General features: G+C 49.8%; 1 protein-coding gene across 1 annotated transcript in view; it reads left to right on the forward strand.

The window, feature by feature from the left end:
* The window catches only part of LOC149339684 (cysteine dioxygenase type 1), a 70056-nt gene that overhangs the window by 42227 nt on the left and 8082 nt on the right, over window positions 1-19747 (forward strand). The window contains exons 2-3 of the mRNA XM_089548372.1: window positions 18091-18208; window positions 19430-19553. Coding sequence (XP_089404498.1) covers window positions 18091-18208; window positions 19430-19553 — 242 coding nt within the window. The remainder of the gene's footprint in view (window positions 1-18090; window positions 18209-19429; window positions 19554-19747) is intronic.

The following is a 19747-nucleotide window of genomic DNA, read 5'->3' on the forward strand; positions in this document are numbered from 1 at the left end:
GCTGTCTTGGCGTTTTGTGCCGATGCTATCTTCGGTCCTCCGTGCTATTTGTGCGCTGTTTGTGCGGTGATTTAATTGCGTGCAGTTTGGCCGAGCTGCTTACTGCGCGGGGGTCTCAGATTTCAGTTCAGGCGGCGCTGCGCCCGATTTCGCTCTTGTTGGACGCCACACGCGCCGTTATACTCCATCCCGACCGTGGCACTCGCATTTCGATGGGGGCGAAGTGAAAAAAAAAAAACCCGTGTGTTGTGCGATGTCAGCTGCACGTTAAAGAACCTCAGGTGGTCGAAACTAATTTTTACTCGCCTACTGGCGCACAGTACGAAAAGCCGATGTATTGCGTACGTATTGGGCATGGCTTAAAGCTTGCATGCCAGTTCATAGCACTATCTCGAATACTATAGCTGATTGCTGGAAAGAATTAGTGACACTAAAAAAACATATGCCTTTTCAGCTCGGAAACTGGGTACAATAAATCAAAGGAAATAAAAATTTCCGCATGAAACGCCGAAGTTGACGATGCTCTGTAGGTGCTGACGAAATCGTCCCATCACAGTAGAGGGTTGGATTTGTAGCACCGTGCTAAACGGCTTTCAGTGCTTCATCGTCGTCATCGACGCAATCAAACATGTTGCCTACATACTGGTGAACAGCGCAAAAAAGGCGGGACAACAACAAGACAAGCGCTGATGTTAAAATTTCTACACATATTAGAGCCCAGTGTACTAGAAATCACATTTAGTAAGGCTGAGATCTGGGCGAGTTGGTATGCATTCATACTGGTGAACAGCGCAAAAAAGGCGGGACAACAACAAGTCAGCGCTTGTCTTGTTGTTGTCCCGCCTTTTTTGCGCTGTTCACCAGTATGAATGCATACCAACTCGCCCAGATCTCAGCCTTACCAAACATGTTGCGTCTATCTGCACCACGAAGGCCTTTTTCTCTCGTTCATTTCCAACTGTTCTCCAATTAGCGCCAGCCGCGAATCTCAGCAGATTTCCGTAATCCTACATGAATCGCTGTCGCCTTCTGCTACGTCGTCTTTCCCTTGTTACCCGTTCAGTTACCCTAACCGACCATTGGTGATCTCTTCTATTTAATTCAGTGTCTCCTTATCCCCGTTTCCTGCCGTTGATCCTATGGGTTTCCTTTTTTGAAGTTCGCGGCGCTGTCCTTAATTAATATTGCAGGTGTTACGCGACAGCGTTAAACTCCCGTTAAGGGGAAAAACCGCCGTTGTTGACGTATGCATATCGAGAAACTCCTGATTGGTCGAGAGGGTCGTTATGTCACACGTTGAGCTGGGGAATGAAAATGGTTAAAACTTCAATTGTATTGTCATTATGAGGTAGCATGACTCTAATGTCATTATGACATGTCAGGATGTAAATGAAAATAACTACGGTGAAAATAAAAATGGGATAATTAGTTGTGGATCGAACCCTTGACCGTTTGGTTGCGAGTAAGACGCGATCGCGTCCGACTTTGTTAAAGGGAGACCTTGTGTATCTTGTAGTGCATCACGTGGTCTACTATGCCTACTGATCTATGGCAATGAGCCAAAGTTTCGGTCTTATAGGTGAAAGCTAGCAGGAAACATATGCTGCATACTTTTCTCGTAAGCGATATATGTATAGGCTGCTGTTCATAACTTGCGAGCGCCTGCCAAACGCTCGCCAACCCTTTAGCTTATTGTCCTCAAAGCTTCGAGGTCAGTGTCCGGATCTGCTGTCACCACTCTGTGCAAATAGGTGCACACCCTTCCAACTTTCAGTGCCTCCCATTGCGCCTATGGTAAACAGCTGTTGCATTCTCAGGCTGTTGAGTTTACTCTAGTTTTTTTTTTTTCACTCTTAATCTTTAAACTGGCCATTGAACTTGGTGCTGCTGTTAATGTCCTTTCAAAAATTCCAAGGAGCCTCCAGCCCACGGTGACAGAAGGCAAAAAAAAAGTGGGGAGGGGGGGGGGGGTATTTAACCTCTCTGACATTTAACCTTCTATAAGTGAACGCATAAGTGAAATAACACATAAGCGAACGATGGCACCCTCTAATCAGGAAGTGATGAGGTCGGCACGTCAGGACTCGCGCTCTCTGAAGCTAACTTCACCTGCAGTGCGCAAAGCCACGGGTTCGATAACCAGCCGATGCGACCGCATTTCTTTCTATGGCGAAATCCAGGGTTGCTCGCGTTTCGTGATTTCGGTGCACGATACGGAACATCACGAGGTCGCGGTTTATGTCCACTACCCTTTACAGAGGGCCGCCGCGGTGGCTCAGTGGCTATGGTGCTCGGCTGCTGGCCCGAAAGACGTGGGTTCGATCCCGGCCGCGGCGGCTGAATTTCTTTGGAGGAGAAATTCGAGGCCCGTGTACTGTGCGATGTCAGTGCACGTTAAAGAACCCCAGGTGGTCGAAATTTCCGGAGCCCTCCACTACGGCGTCTCTCATAGCCTTAGTCGCTTTGGGACGTTAAACCCCATAAACCAACCAAACCAACCTTTACAGAGGGGCACCTCGTAGGTTGCCTCAGGTGTTGATGTATATTACATGCGGACAACTCATCGTTTTAGTCGATTGCTAGCCAGCCTGCCAACGCTGCACGCAAACCGGGGAATCAATTATCTGGCCTCGGGACTAGCACGCCGCTGACGCAGTCCGGCGATGATCGCGTGGCTTCGAGCTTATCGCTCGAGTGCACCTGCGTCTGTAGTACACGATAAGAAAACACTGTCTTCGTGAGCTCTCGAGATAACGCGTGGCCTGCTCTGCCGTTTCTTCGTTTTTCATAAGGGCACCCACGAGTAGTTGCCTCTTGTCCCGGACTTTTTGTCACCGGACACCAAGCCTCATTTTCTCTCTCTCGCTCTCTCCCAGGGTACTTGAGGTACCACGCCACTTCACTTTTTTTTTTCTGACCCCATCGAAGTCGAGAAAAGAATCCGGTGAAACGTGCGGTGTTTTCTAACTGTCCGTAAACTCCGTGAACACTGCTCAGAGGAATGACCAAGCTGTTCCCGTCCGCAGTTTGACGCTGTATGCACAGAGATCTCAAACATGCGAGCAGCGACAGCCAGCAATACGCCACGGGAGAACGCTGCTTGAAGGCGAACACTCCACGGAAGTCGATCAGCGATTTTCGAAAAAAAGAAAATGATGCAGTAACTCTCTCGCTTCTCTTTGGACACCTCAACCGTGCTGTTAGGGAAGGGAAGAAGGTGGGACTGAAAGAGGAAAGAGAGAAAGAAGTGCCTTAGTGGAGGGCTCCGGAATAATTTCGACCACCTGGGAATCTCTAACGTGCACTGACATCGCACCGCACACGGGCGTCTTTTGCTTTTCGCCTCCAGCGAAAGTCGATCCGGAGCTCTCCACTATAGGGCGCTTCTTCGTCTGTCTCCTTCCACACCCTCCATCACTTTCCGTGAGGGAAGTGTGGCAATTACTACGCCTTCGTTCCCTCAAGAACAATTAGTGTTGGATTCGCATTTTTTTTTCGCAAACGGCGATGGTGAACGCCGATACGCCGAAGCTACACTCGACCACCACAACTATCGACAACGCATTAAGAACCCAAAAGTCGCAAGCCCGGATCTAACCTTCTCCGCGCCACCGCCTGAAGCTTTCCTTGTTGATGTCCGAATTCAAGACATTAGAAGCTTCAGGGGTGGGAAGCAGCAGCGGGATCTCGAAACCAAAAAAATTGGATGGGGTTCAACCCTGCTGACCTATAGTTTACAGAGCGGAAGCTCGATTAAGCATGGTCAGGCAAGGTTTGCTGTGGTTTAACTTTATTTCGTATCGGTGTCTTGGTTGCTTGATCATAATAATCATCATTCAATCAGCTGTATACGACACACAGCCGAAGCACTGGGTCCAGCGCGCAACTCCTCCATGGCTACCTGCGAACGTCAAGTAACGCCTCGCGCTTTTTATTATCATCAGATGAACGACGAGTCACGTGGTTCTGCACAACTGTGAGGTGAACGTTGAATCACGTTGTTCAACGCAGTTGCGAAGGCGGGCTGCGCCGAGGCGCGGCGAGTCGCATGGTATGACGTAACAGCCACACCCCCGCTCCGCCGCTTGTATACATTCTTCGGAGCGACATGACCTTGAGGTTTTGCATGGAGGAGTAGAGCTTCCGCTCGAAAACCTAAAACCCAAGACAGCGACGACCTCGTGCGAGACCTCCTGTGAAATATTGTAACATATTGCTGTAAACATACTGAGGCGTACGATGCGTAATGAAATCTTGCTTTAAAAGTTTGTCCTGCGCTCGTCGCACCGAGTAGTTAAGACTGCCAAAAGAAATCAACGAGACGCAGAATATTACAAGTGTCCCAAGGAGATATCTGCGAATGTATTGCGAAAAAATGGCGTTTATACGCAACTTCCGGTTGAAGAAATGCGCTTGACCAGACGTTCTGAGAATAATCATACTGGAACATTCTTAAAACAGCGCGGACAAGAAAAGGAAGCAGAGAAGAGACGCACTCACGAACGCTGTTTTAAGAGTGTAAGTAAAATTTCAGTTTTATGAATGATCTTCCACCAACTCGCACAAGCTTCGACATCGGCATACTTGAAGTGACGCTTGTGAGACTGGGAGAAAATGAGTGCAGGTGAACTTCATTTAGAACGGTTGATGTGACCGCACCACTTGAAAAGTTTAGCGTTAGGGCACATGCATTTTGATTTCCAGTTCATATATACTGCCTGGCAGGCCATCATTTCTGAGTAGTGAAACGGCCACAGCGGCCCGTTGAAATAAATCCGCCGCGTTCCGTGGCGTCCTTCAAATAGCATGTGTCGCTGCCCCTGCGGTTCGTTTACGTTGCATGCTTTGGTCGATAATTAAGCGCTTTGTTTGGAGATAATGTCAGACTTAATATCTTTACCGACGACTCTTCGGACGCATACATGCTTTTCTCGGGGTTTTGTTTGCTGCTTTTATTTTCTATTTATAGACGCCCGTGCGCACGATGATGACGCAGTAGTCCTAATGGCAGTTGTTCGTTATCAATGCCGTAGGCTCATCACAATCTGTTGTGTGGGTTAGGGAGTAATAACTGATTAGCATCCGGATAGATGCCGTCATCGACTGCAAAGGAAACAGGAGAAAGAGGAGGAAGAAAATTGACTTCAAAAGGTGGCTGTGGTGCCGCTGAAGAGTGGGGCCCTCAGTTCAAGGCTCCAGTAGCCTGTGCCGTTCTTTTTTTGGAGAGAAAAGCTCCACTGCTCGCGTACGAAGCTCAAGGTCAAATCACGCCTGGATATGACCTCTAATTGGAGGCTAACCGGTGACGTGTCTGTGACGTCATACCACGTGATCTGTAGCAGCTGTTAGCCGCTCCGACCGCTCGCTGTCGCCAGTTGTCACGTGACTATCCACGTGATTAGCTTTTGCTAAATAAAGGCCAGCGCTCATCGCCTAGACACCGCAGAGACCTCGAGACCGGTCACCGGGACGAGCTGTTCGACTGAGTATTGGAGGCGCCAGACTGCTTCTAGCGATCCCTGCGACAGAGAGCGTCACGAAGCCGCGTTGGCTAGAGATAAGTCGCGAAAGCCAGCTCGTCGAGTTGATGAAACCGATGAAGAACGGGAGGTACAGTCTTTGTAAAAAGTAACCGGGCTGCATGCTTTGCTTCTAGCCCGTACAGGGGAGCCCTTACAGCATCCCTGAAGCTGAAATGGGGTCTTCTTACCTTCCAACACCTTTTAATCTTCAGGGAAGCTGTAAGGGCTCCACTGTACAAGCTAGAAGCAAACCATGCAGCCTGGTTACTTTTGAAAAAGGCTGCACGTCTGGAGGAGCAACGGCGCAGGCAACAAGAGTATCTCAAGTGGGAAAGGGCAGCGGATGCTGTCAACGTCTCCGCGTCGACATCGGCCACTGGTTTGGTTGCCGTTCGCTTCGTATGACCTGGCTGAGCCGAGTTGAACCACAGCCATTTTTTTTTTGCTTGTACAGACACCGTTATTCTGTTACTATGCAGTTCAGCTTCGTTCGGGTGTAGCCATGGCGGCGTCAAAACTTGTTGCTGCGGCATCCAGATGCTGAAAACAAAATCAAGAAAACATCTCCGGCGCCCTCCATCTGTCGTGCTCGCACCGCAGCTGCGAATCGCGACATACGTGGAAGAGGCCGTTGCGCGCCGCGCAGCTCGGAGCCGCTGCTAAGGGAAAGAGTTCTAGTTTTTAGTTAAACTATAACCGTACTTTTTTTTCTCTCTTTAACGAGACAAGCTGACACAGTTGTCTCTTAGTTTTTGTCGAGGAACTAGTGTCGTATTTCGACAGTTGGAACTTAGGTTACCCGCCCGCGGTGGTTTTCGCCGTTTCGTTTCCCGGCAGCAACGGACGAATTTTTGGCGGAGGTGAAAAATGACGTTCGTACACCGAGATTACTGTGCATGCTCGTTGTAGAATTCCCGGCGGTCGAATTTAGCTGTGACGTGAGAAATAATTGTCACAAAAGGCACGAGGCCAGAGCGTCAAAGAAGGGTATAAGGGATTGAGGAGGTCTACGCCCCCTCGCCTATGTGGTTGTCGAGCATGTGCGATGTCTTCTGTATGTTCCGTCTTTTCGCGCTGCTTTTCACAGTGAATGATGTTAAGCTGTCATCTCATGCTCCGCTGCTGCTTGACGTAACTCCGCAATGGCTCAGCAACCGCTTTCGACTGAGTTGAAGCTATATGCAAACCTGGGGTGCCTACGCTCGATCCAACTGAGAAGTTCTATATGAGCGGCTCATATGCAGTTATGGGAGTATGCAGTCCATATGATATGGGAAAACATGTCGAAATCCGTATCTCTCCATATGTTTTCCTTATGGGCTTGATATGTTTTGCCGTATTAGTAGCGTGTCCCACCAGGCATCGGGTCCAGGATCACCGCCGCCGAGCCGAAGGAGGAAGGAAACGTGGGCCGGAGACGGGGAGTAGGGGAAGTGAAGGAAAAAAACTGTATTTACATGGTTACATGAATATTTACATTATTTACATAGAGCGGGACTGAGAATGGCTCTCAGTGGAAGGGGAACGTCTTCGTCAACCGTAGTCGACTGGAGCTAGCAGGCTTCCCTCGGCCACACTCACGGCCGAGTTAAATATCGTTCGGTTTCCCCAGATCCCTGGCTGGGGAATAATGGTCGACGAGCACTGTCCAATCGGATGGACCGAAGGGGACGTTCTTGTTACCACCCACGGCTGGGCAGGTGCGGGTTTTTCCACTCTCTCGCAGCTGGGTCGATGAGAGGGGAGATGCTGACTCATCCAGCCCTGCGGGAAATGAATCTGCCGAAGTCTTCCAGCAGGTGAATGAACTTGTTTCCCCGCCGATTGCCCAGAACGCGAGTCGGGGACACAGAATTCTTCAATTATCCGCCAGCGTGACCGGCGCCGGCACGTCGCCTCTGCTGTGGTCGCTCGGACAATACCTCCGGCGCGTCCCCGGCCTTCGCCGCTATAGTGGTCACCTCCGCTCAAGGAATTTCGCTGGGGTTACTGCTGACAATGGCCCTTGACATTCTTGCTACACTAATCCGCTGAGGCTCGGAGGGGCATTCCAAGCATCCCACTTCCCACCGCCGTCGCGGGGTTGTCGGCCTCGATGAATGTTCACGGTAGCTGCTTGATCGGGCCCACGTGGTCCGAAGTACGGTCGCAACAGCACGTCCGCCGCCCGAAGAGGTCTCGTAGTGGTTGCAGCCAACGCTGCTGCGCGCAGAGACCTGGAGTTGTGTCCGTTCGGCTTTTGGTCACAGCTGGGCCCAAAGGTTCTTCTTGCTTCGTTGACAACTGTAACGGTCTCAACCAGCAAGGTACACAGCCCAACAAGCAGAAAGCGCCAAACCGACTTTAAGAACTGCCAAGCTGTTTTCGGTCGACAAAGTCTGTTTAGAAAAAATGAGCTGTCGCGTGAAATTTACGTCCTCCTCCGAAAGTTTCCAAGTTTGACCAAACCAGAATACACAGAGCTTGTTTAGCCAAAAGGGAAAAATTTCCTAAAATTTTGGGGGGGTGCCGTAGCACGGTTATGTCACAGAAGGCCACCGCCCGTGAGAGCACAAAGGGAAGGTGGAGCTGCTGAACACACATACAAAACAGACAAAAATGATTCCCGCTAAAGCAAAAAACAAAATACAAATTTGCATAGCGGATTAACGTCCGGGGAGTCAGGAAAGGGCATTACACGGGAAAGCTTCGGCTGAGGCCATCAGCGTTGCCATTACTCGCACCTTTCGGCAACGCATGTGAACTGAGTCCCGCAATGCCAAGCTCCGAAATTTCGCTCTCATTTCGCATAGGAGAGTGATATGAACAAAAGACAAAAAACAAGCATTAAACTCAATATGAGATTATGCGTCATATCCGCCCCTTGCGCGGCCGTGGTCCGACAGCTGCTTTAGCAGATGAGACATTACATAATGCTAGGAATTTCAGCTTGCATTTCTGTACAGGAGAGTTAAATGAACAAAAGAAACAAGCATTCAACTCAAGACGGGATTATTCCTCGAATCCGTCTACAAACAGCGTTGCGATCAGAGGAATTTACTGGTTCCTATTCTTCAGCCGCCCCCTTCGCGGCCGCGGTCCGATAGCTGCTCTAGCAGGTGCAACAGGACACAAGGCTAGGAATTTCAGCTTAGGACCCTTAACTGTTCCTCGTCCAAGTCTCGTGGTTCTGAAGTTTGGCTGACCCTCAGAAAGCAGAACGCGAGAAGGGAACGGACGAGTGCGAATGCCGTGCCAGCGTATCCGTCTCTCTCGGATCGGGTTCGCGCATTGCGTTCTCTTGGCTTGTGTTCCCACGGGGCGGGTGCGAACTCTTGAGCACCGAGGTGCCAAATTGGGGCGGCCACGCGGTTCGGATTTCAGCCGAGCAGTCAACAAGAGCCGCACTTTCCCCTTAATTAACTCTTCCCGTTTGGCCACCTCTGTGCGCTGCCGCTCCGTGGAAACCTTCGCAGTTGGTTTGCGTCGCGCGTCACTAGCAATCGCTGAACCGTCACAGGCAAAGTCGCTGGCGTTCGCCTCATCATCAGTTTGTAAAATTGCCTGCTCTAGCTCACCACCGTGATAATTTATCAGGCTTCCTGGGTCATGTTTGCCCTCGTCACCCGCGTGCTCTGCTGGCGCTGCGAAGTCTGGAGCCTTCGAACTGGTGAGGACCTGCGCAGCGTTATCTCCAAGACTAAGGCCCTTTTCTTTGGGCAGCATATCCAAGCGATTTGGGAAAATCGAGGGATGCTGCATAGGCAGGTCTTGGGAGACGGCTGCCTCGGTCAGACGCAGCTCGAGCGGGCTCTCGATCGCGACGCGGGCAGTAAGTTGGTCGTGTTGGATACCTTTCCTATCCTTATACTGGCGGTACAGCAGGCCAGAACGGAGCTGGAAAGGTATTTTCTTCCGTGACACACCTATGTCACTTTGGGGACTCAACTTGCGTAGAGATTGGTCTTTCTCTTGCTCAGCGGTGAACGTTTCTCTGTCCACACGAAGGAGTTCGAGAAAGCCATCTGAGTGGGGCAACACTAGATTCGTTTTAAGTTCCTCACCTAGCCCCAGCTCATCACTTGCGCCTGCTTCGGAAGACTCACTATAGCCTGCACTACTGTCGGTACTCTTTACCCCTGTGCTAGTAGTGAGTAAGTCCTGGGCTGGCTCGTCATTAGGTAGCGCGGAGCCGTCACAGCTTAAGTCGCCGGCGTTCGTCTCATCGTCTGTTTGTGACAAAGCCTGCTCTAGCTCATCACCGTGAGAATTTACAGGCTTCGGGCTTACAGGTTGAGGTTTGCCCTCTTCAACCACGTGCTCTGCTGGCGCCGCGACCTCACGAGCCTTCGAAATGGTAAGGACCTGCGCAGCATTATCTCCAAAACAAAGGCCCTTTTCTTTGGGCAGCATATCCAAGCGATTTGAGAAAATCGAGGGTTGCTGCTTAGGCAGGTTTTGGGAGACGGCTGCCTCGGTCAGACGCACCTCGAGCAGGCTCTCGATCGTGACGCGGGCAATGGGCAAAGACACACTAGTTTCAGTGGAGCATAACTCATTTTCGGGTGTTCGGTCGCGAGCGGCTGTCGTTCCGTTATCGCTGAACTGATCTTTGTTTCCAGGCAGCGATGAGGCGCGTTCCTCGCTTACAGTAGAACTTTCATCTGTCGATTTCAGCGCGCGACTACTTTCTGGAGGACTACATCTCGGCGCTGCGCCTACACCTTTCTGAGTTGCAAGGGCAATCTCTGCGGCATCCGCTTTTCAGCCAACGCTGCGCTTTGGCTTGGAGCGCCATAGTCGCTGTCAGGTGACTGACAACGACGCTCCGTGCCGCAGATTATTACATCAGCTTCCCGACTGCCACTGTTCTTCTGAGCAACTACAATGTGCGTAGCTGACCAAGCGGGGCTCTTTGGCTGGTCGCTGACGCACTGATGGGAGCGCTGCCCGCTGCTATCACTTCGGCTTTTAGATACGGTCTGTACACGAATTCCGAAGTATCGGAAGAGGGCACTTTTCGCTTTGTCGTAGTTGCTGGCATCCTCATCGGACAGTCGCGCTAATACGGCGCTGACATCGCAAGGAAGGATGGCCAGCAACATCATTGACCATTCGCCCTGATCTAGCTCCTCTTCCGTACATATCTGTTCAAAATTCGCGAGGAAAGTTCTGAAGCTCTCGCCTCTCTGAAAAGTCCTCAACCGATCTCGGGCCCTTTTCCGTCTGAGAAATTGAGTCGTACGTATGAGCTCCTGCTGCTCTCGTTTACGTAGTTCCTCGAGCTCAGCGCGTCTCTTACGGCATTGCTCCTGCCATTCTATCTCCTCCTCCTGACGAAGCCTTCGCGTTTCCTCCTGAATGACTTCCCAGGTCTCCCAAATTTTGTCACCCTCCTCCTTAGCACCACATTCCCTAATAGCCTCAATCAGCTGCGGCTTTCTGTGACTTTTCCTGGCCTCAATACCCAGTTTTTCACACAGCAACATCAACTCTGGCTTCTTTAGTTTGCTCAAATCCATGGCAACTTCCGAACGAGGACTTTCATAAAATAAGCTGCTACGTGAAATGCTTAAGCGAGCACGTGCAGAAAAACAATCTACAGGTAGTGATAAATTTCCAGAGTTATCAAGCCTGGCAGATTCTTAAAGAAAGTCAAGCGCTCACCACTGCTGAAGCCAGGACCAAGCGTGGAAGATCCCGCCGCTGCCAACCAGTTGATATATTTTGCCGTGCTAGTAGCGTGTCCCACCAGGCATCGGGTCCAGGATCACCGCCGCCGAGCCGAAGGAGGAAGGAAACGTGGGCCGGAGACGGGGAGTAGGGAAGTGAAGGAAAAAAACTGTATTTACATGGTTACATGAATATTTACATTATTTACATAGAGCGGGACTGAGATTGGCTCTCAGTGGAAGGGGAACGTCTTCGTCAACCGTAGTCGACTGGAGCTAGCAGGCTTCCCTCGGCCACACTCACGGCCGAGTTAAATATCATTCGGTTTCCGCAGATCCCTGGCTGGGGAATAATGGTCGACGAGCACTGTCCAATCGGATGGACCGAAGGGGACGTTCTTGTTACCACCCACGGCTGGGCAAGTGCGGGTTTTTCCACTCTCTCGCAGCTGGGTCGATGAGAGGGGGAGATGCTGACTCATCCAGCCCTGCGGGAAAGGAATCTCCCGAAGTCTTCCAGCAGGTGAATGAACTTGCTTCCCCGCCGATTGCCCAGAACGCGAGTCGGGGACACAGAATTCTTCAATTATCCGCCAGCGTGACCGGCGCCGGCACGTCGCCTCTGCTGTGGTCGCTTGGACAATACCTCCGGCGCGTCCCCGGCCTTCGCCGCTATAGTGGTCACCTCCGCTCAAGGAATTTCGCTGGGGTTACTGCTGACAATGGCCCTTGACATTCTTGCTACACTAATCCGCTGAGGCTCGGAGGGGCATTCCAAGCATCCCACTTCCCACCGCCGTCGCGGGGTTGTCGGCCTCGATGAATGTTCACGGTAGCTGCTTGATCGGGCCCACGTGGTCTGAAGTACGGTCACAACAGGGCTTAATACGCTTTCCGTATAGTTCTCATATCATTTCCATACGGTGTGCATGACGCCATATGGTTTTCGTATGATGCCATATATGCGCTGTTCAGATAGTCGATATCGACTCTAAGTTCCATATAGACTACATACGAGCCATCTGGAAAACGTAATTATGGAACTCGTCATATGGAACGCTTCAGTAGGGGAAGCAGTCTCGATCTCAGACTCTGGGCTGTCTACGTCTCGAATAAGCATTGCGCTGTTGTCCACCGGGGCGGCAAGTCTCCTGCCTGCCGAGGAATCGATCTCTCGCGTATTTTACGTTACCATGAGGTGGCTGTGAACTATGTGCACATTTCACACTCCATCTTGAACGCAAAGCAGGGTGAAATTTTTCCCCGACCTCACGAGTGGGTCGAAATTGAAACCGACGCATCTGTCAGCACCTGTAAGGCGTGGCATTTCGTGGAAGAAGCGGCGACGACAGAAAGCAACATATTTTAACTCTTTGTTTAGTGCATTGTTAAAGCGCTGTGGCATCTTAGTTCTCTCGTAATTGCATTCTTCTTTGGTGGTTCGCCTGCCGCTGACGCTTGAATCAATAATAATGAAGCCTTTCAGATACAATGCCGTTAGTAATTTGTTTTCGGGCCCCATTTCATTCTGTTTGCACGGTGACGAACGTTTGTTTCGTTTTTCATGTTTTATGTGCATGGGCTTCGACGCGTACTTCTTCGTTATGTTTTTTTACGCCAGATACGACCGGATCGCACTGGAACGATCACGATCCCACGCGACAGCTTCCGCGATGTACGCGGTTATTCTCGGTGCTTAGGCACGTTACCTGGAATATTACTGGTGATCTTTAAATACAGCGCGGTCCAGGGTTATCTGTTTGCAGCAGGGTTCGCCCACATACAGTTCAAATGCTGCGGCAACCTGCCTATCAGTCGTCCACGTCATCTTCGGTGCTTGCCATCACAGCTACGTGAGAGTACAAATACATACGCACATTTAAAAACAAGACATTGTTTTTTTTTATTTTGCGGTAGCACATAACAAAGTCCCTTCAGTCCCATGACCTCCATACTGAAAGACCATTTAATCTTGGCCTTTCAGTAAATGTCAGTGCATCGTATGCACAGAACAATGCCCAGTTGCACTCGTGCGCTAGTGACTGAGTATAGGAGAGGGTCATGAGAAAATGCGCACGTGTGGAGGAGAGGAACACTCGCCACAACAATATCTGGCAGCAGCAGCAGGGGAAGTAAAAAGCACGAGAGCAAACAGTATTTGTTTCCACCTCAAGGCCAACGTCCGAGTGGGGCGCATCATGCACTTGTGATTTCGGCGCCGCGTCCAAGGCTGCTCCGGCACGGCGGCGATAGCCCGCTACACAAACAGCGGGAAAGCGGATGGGTGTGTTCCAACAATGGTGTATCGAATTAGGCGGAGCGTGCGCGGTTGTGTACCGCAGACTGAGTGCTTTCGCCTTGCAAGTTTCTCTTCCTCCCCTCCCCTTGCTGTAGCCAGATGAGTGCCCGGTTTCCTTCGCTCTGAGTACTGCGAGACAAGCTGCAGAGAAGAAAGGCGCTACAACCTCGGAAATTCAAGCGATATGTGAAAAAAAAAATTAAAATTGCTGAACTGCATTTGCAGACTGCAGTTAGACCATTCGGCGGTAGCCGCCGCTATGGCTGCTTAGTCATTGGGTGATCAAGATCAGACTGACTTCAGAGTAAAAACAATTAAGCACCCACATCAACATCACCCACGCACCACAGCCAAAGCAGCGCCCCTCCACTTTATCCTCCTCCTCCTTTTGTTCGTCCCTTCTTTCCATCTTAGCTGGCCGCTTGGATCGGTACCAGAAACTACAACATCCGACGGCTCAGGGTGGGCTCCCAGTAACGGCTCTCGCCGTAAAAAAAAAAAAAAAAAAAACAGGCTTGCGCGACAGGTCAGAGTAGAGCAGTGGGATGGTTGATTTCGCTTTTCTCTAAAAAGAAACAGACCAAGGATGCAAGGCAGAGAGGTCTGTCCTAGACGCCGTGGAGGAGGTCAGTCGTGATGCACTTGCTGGGCTTGGTGCAGTGGATGAGGATGATGGGACAAGATTCAAGGTCAGGCTGAATGAACAAAAAAAAATCAACACGGCGGAACGAAATAACTTCTCTTGCGTGTTTCTGCGTTCGCCCTAAGGGAAGCGCATGGTTTGGAGTGACATCATCGCCACTGTGCGTTGGCTACCGGGTTCGAGACGATGCTACGGTGCACGCATCGCTATTGTCAGCCCGCAAACGCGCCGCGACCAACGCTTCTTTGGCGCTGGCGTCAGTCCAAGCTATTCGCTGGAGCATTCGCGTTAATTTTGCGGGTGGCGGTACGTTCGAGTTCTGTGCAGTCTGCTCGTGCTGATGTCGTCCCGGTAATGACTACCGGGACGACAAGCGTTTCTAGTTCCCTCGACTGCCACTAAGTGCCGTATGGTTTTGAACATTAAAAAATAGCGCGTTGAGATTACCTGTGACGTCAGAGAAGAAGACAGCGACCGATTGAGAAAAGAATGTGATAGGCCGCTAGGCTTAGCGGCACTGGCTGGACTCTGTCACGAATTCCTGGTAATGACGTATCGTGTCAACAAAGCTTGGCGGTGCCAGATCCCTGGCATCTTTGCGTTCAGCACTATAGTTGCCTTGTTGAAGGAACATTAATCTCCTGTTATTGTGCGGCGACTGGCAGCAGTGCGATCCCTGTATAGTCTCCTGTTGACATTTCAGAAGCACGAACAATGACATCTGCAGGATAAAAAAAAAATTAAAACGAAACTAGACGCCTGCATTCGCCACAGAGGGAAAACATGGAACTTGTTTTCGTAGTTATGGGGAAAGCCGGCATATTTTTCGCATTTCAGGCTGACATTCTATCCGGCAGTATTTTACGATATGAGGATATCTTTGTGCGTCAGATAGCGGCCGAAGGCTTTCAGTGTAAACGCGATAAATCATATTTGTCAGGGCACGGACAAAGCGAAATCTATCGACTGCATTTACGAGAGAAAAAAAAAACGGTACATATATTTGATCACCACAAAATAAATTGTGCTTGTCTTGTCTACGGCCGCGTGTTATGTGGAAGGCGGCTGGGTGGGTCCGACATATTTATTTTCTTCTCCTGATCGCAGTTTTAAATAATGCAGCGCTGACGCATTTGTCAGATAATCGAATAACGCTGCGCATACTTCCCTGGCAGTTCCGCCGTTTGACAGTTAACCTCTCAATCAGGCAGTCAAGGCAGGGCTATAAAAATTGGCTTTGTTGAACACATTTGTGCCTTCTTCCTTTAAACGGTTGATAATTAGTGTTTCGTCCGTGCCTGGCCTCTGTACTGCCTTCATGTATATGCACATGGCGCAGGAGTTGAGGTGATGACTAAGAGGTTCAATTAATCATTAGTTTTCGTATTCCACACTGAAATTACTGTTCGCCTAAAATGCCGGAGCATTTTTGTGTCATCGTGGGCTGCTAGTTAACTATTTTTTAGTAGTTGGTAACTAGCACTAATGACTTTAAGGCATTTCATATAAAGGCCTTAAGGTTCAAGGTCTTAGCGTGAAGGCCTTTAGGAAAGCCCACACGATATACGCGTACATATAAAGCCAAGGGCGTCCGCAGAACTTTTTCCAGGGGGAGGCACCCGATGTCCGTGGATGGGGGCGGCGGTAGGTTAGCGCCAAAAAGGAACTAGTGCATAAATAATATCCGTAATTCCAGGAGAGGGGGGGGGGAGGGCAACGCCCCCCCCCCCCCCCCCCCCCTTCTGGACGCCCATGTATAAAACGCCGCTTTAGTAAAACCAGGTCAGTTTAGGCTTCACTTTCGGTTTAGCTGTATAAAACGCCGCTTTAGTAAAACCACGTCAGTTTAGGCTTCACTTTCGGTTTAGCTGGCTTCACTTCTGCTAGCGTCATTCCCGGTTTGATTGACGTTACATTGAAGTTTCGTAGCCACTTTTGCGGTCAAGCAACCACAAAGCTGGGTTTCGTTGCTGATGTGCCATACAAAGCTTTCTCCTAATTAACACACAGCGGCATCCATCTTCCATCTTCCATCTGGTCACTGGATGAATAGGACATCTGCATGTAATAGTCTGTACTTTCAATTCAGAAGCGTCATTTGCACCGGATGTTCGCAGGTCAGCGTATACAGCCCTATCTTAAACGATGAGCGACACACAAAGGGCGGACGTTTCCAAACTCCGTCGCTGTTAGACTTTGCTCCGGCTGCCCCCAACCTAAGTCCTATCCCGCTGCGCGGTCACTTCTTAGTCTCGTTAATCTTATCGGCTCTGAAGGCTGCCCGTGTTTTGTAAACACGTCCCTTCCTTTCGCCTTTGTGCATATATCCCGGGGCCCTGTCTGCGCCGCGTCTTCTGTGCCCTAGAGTTTAGGGTAACGACTTCCGGAGCGAATGAGGTGGCGGAATTCAATCCAATGCTCACCATCTTCGTATTCTCGTTAACCGTTGTTGCAGCAGCCATTATGGTAACGCCTCGTGATAGCCAGCCAATACTTTGTGGACAAAATGCAAGTCTTAATAATTTGGCAACGACTAGCTTTCCAGACCACGTGATTCTAACCGATACGGCGATGGCCGCTATCGCCTCGAAAGTGAATCTTACAGGGCATTCCTGCAACTTTTTTTAAAAATATCAGCGTGCTTAGATTTAAATACCATAATCATTTAAACAAGCCTTTACGTTTGCTGGAGAAATGAGCGATTATATTTCATATTTTTTCGTGCAAGCTTAAACCTTTGGTCTGCACCACCGCGCTGACGCTGGCGGCGAAGGCAGCTAAGCGACTCTCTTCGCGCATGGGGGCCTTGAGTGGGAATCGAGGTGGCACGTGAGGCATCTGTCTTACCCTTTGCCGCTGACAGCAGCCCGCGAAAGACGCGAAAAAAAAAAAATCAGTGGCATAAAGAGGCCCATCTATTCAGAGTCGCAGCTGGCGCTTCGGCGGTCTCAATCGGGAAAGGCCGGGCTCTCTTGGGCGAGCCCTTCTATGATGCGAATCACGCGGCGTGTCGATTGAGCTGTTTGTGTGTGGGTGCGCTATGCGGTGTCTTGTCGCCGCTCCGCTCATGTGCGCAGCAGGATTGTGGAGCGTCAACTGCTGTTGCGAATGGCACCACAATACCGTGTGGGCTTGCGAAAGGCTGCGCTGTTCCTGTTTTCTTTTTTTATTTCACCAATAAATCTCGCTCAGCGGTCATTGTCAACACTGCAATTCCAGAGCCTGTTACCAAGGCCCGCAACATTGGGTTTCGCTTTATAGACTCCGGTATAAATGTCAGTACTGCCTGCCGCAATGTTTGACGCGTAGAAGAAATAATTAATCAAGAAAGCCATTTTTGATAGTCACGTATTAGTCACTGCTTTCTGCGTGCTTGTAAGCACATCGGCATCTGTACATGTGTGCTCGTGTAATCTCCGAGGAATATGATGTTATATCTTGCTGTCCCCCACATCAAGCGCGCATTTCAATGAACGGCCCTTTGAGTCCGCCGTTCGCAGCGCGTATATTATGAGTGTGGTAACGAGCTTTTATATATGCGTCTCTTCGGGACGTTAAACCCCACATACCACATCGTCAATATTCCGCGGCGTTAAGCTGCATGACAAACTACTTAGCGTTTGCACACGTTACTCAAGTAGAATAATTTGAAAGGATTTATCCTACCATGATTGACTTGCTGGAATGTTGTCTCGCTTATCGATATAATATGCAGCGCTTACGGAGACGTGTTAGTGTAGTATCTGCTAAGATCTATCGACCATTACCATGAACAAGCCATGGCATCTCCATAGAACCTCTGCAGTGAGAAATTTTCTTTTGGCGTATGTCCCGTATAAGGCAGTGCTTGTAGTGACATCGCTCTGTAAGTGCTCCTTTTTCATGCCAGGCTTAATAAACTTCACTCGATTCGAGAGCACTCGCTAGTGTACTATAGTGCCTTTCATCTCAACGTTGGGTGCTTGCATGGTGCAGGTACACGAGGAACCTGGTGGACGGAGGCAATGGCAAATTCAACCTGATGATCCTTTGCTGGTCCGAAGGACAAGGTAGCAGCATACACGACCACGCTGACTCCCACTGCTTCATGAAGGTACGGCGCTTGGGTCGACAATTAATAGCGGGTGCCATACAACATATTATGTCTATACATGACGACATGTTCGACTGGTTTCAAATAAATTTGGACGTGCGGTATTTGATTCGTTCAGCGAACCGAACTGGAGGCTATTCGACTCGCTATTTGAGAATTTTGAATACCCTAATGATATATTAATTGAATGGGACAAATCATTTTCTCAATGTGCTGCAGATACGGTTGGGCATGTCGAAGAATGCCTGCTCCGGAGAGATTAACGAGGCCTCTCTAAGGTCCCTTTAGGAGCTTGAATTTTTTTTTTTCATAGTAGTACACTGGTATTACTATGCCCTAAAAAACGTTTTAACCTCAAAATCACATTTTTCAAAATTTAATGTCGGGCTTTCCTGGAACGCCTGCTATATCGGCATTATACAACCACACGCGTGACGTCTGTATACCCGAATGACGCTCATCCAATGTACCGTTCGGCAAATAAGGCTTATATATAAACTGGGCCAGCTATAGCATTGCACATTACAAAAGGAAGCAGTTTGCTCATCACATCTGACAGACACTGTCACCTGCTATGTACAGTTGAATGCGCCAGCATACGACTGTATGCTGGCATCGTTCTTCTTGCTATATTGCCTGATCCAGCAGTGGCGTTTGAAATTTCGGCCCTAAGTGCGCACATAAGAAAACTTATTAATGCCAAAGCGTCCGCAGCCACTGACGGCTGCTGTCCGTGCTGCTGTCCGCAGCCATCTATGGCATGAAATTAGATGATGCAGTACGCCGCTGTACTATGTCCCAACACATGTAAGCGAACATTCACGAATGATGAAACATGACGTACTATGAACTATGAAAGTCATAACACGTAGTCATGACTCAGTCATTCTGAATGTATCAGCACTTTACAAGTAATATGTAGTGTAAGCTGTATGGAGTTTGTACAAAGTATGCGTGGTCGTGACGCTTAGTCAGTCATGAGTAATCATAATTCCGGTTGCCGAGACGCAGAAACACAGCTATAGTACAATCGCAGACGGACATCTTAGACACAGTGCTCACACATGCGACATGGACATGCATGTTTTCGCGTTCTCATACACAAGCAATCTTATGTGTCTCTGCCGAATTTTTTGTACTTCCGTCATTAGCGACGTAGTCCCGTTACGGTGCGCAAGAAAAGTAAAGAATACAGTGTCTTGCCCACGACCGCATGCGCAGGTTCTGGCCGGCACGCTGAAGGAAGTTCGCTTCGACTGGCCACGGCCGCAGGACGGCGTGGAGGCACCCATGGTCAAGAAAGGCGAGACCGAGCTGCACCTGAACACTGTTGCCTACATCAATGGTACGCCTGCATCATTGCAGTTTGCTGCTCTGGGTTTCCGATAGGCACAGCTAGTATCTGGTGCACGTATTTGGTTCCTGGCATATGACGCAGCTTCGACGTCACGTGGAACGAAAGCCTTGTTCCTCTGAAAGTCCTGTGTGTGTATTTAGTGTTTGGGCGTGTGTGCACGCCAGTGTTTTACATGTGTGAGC

Source organism: Amblyomma mixtum, chromosome 6 (assembly GCF_055824585.1).
Source record: "Amblyomma mixtum isolate Tamu chromosome 6, ASM5582458v1, whole genome shotgun sequence".
Classification (NCBI taxonomy): domain Eukaryota; kingdom Metazoa; phylum Arthropoda; class Arachnida; order Ixodida; family Ixodidae; genus Amblyomma; species Amblyomma mixtum.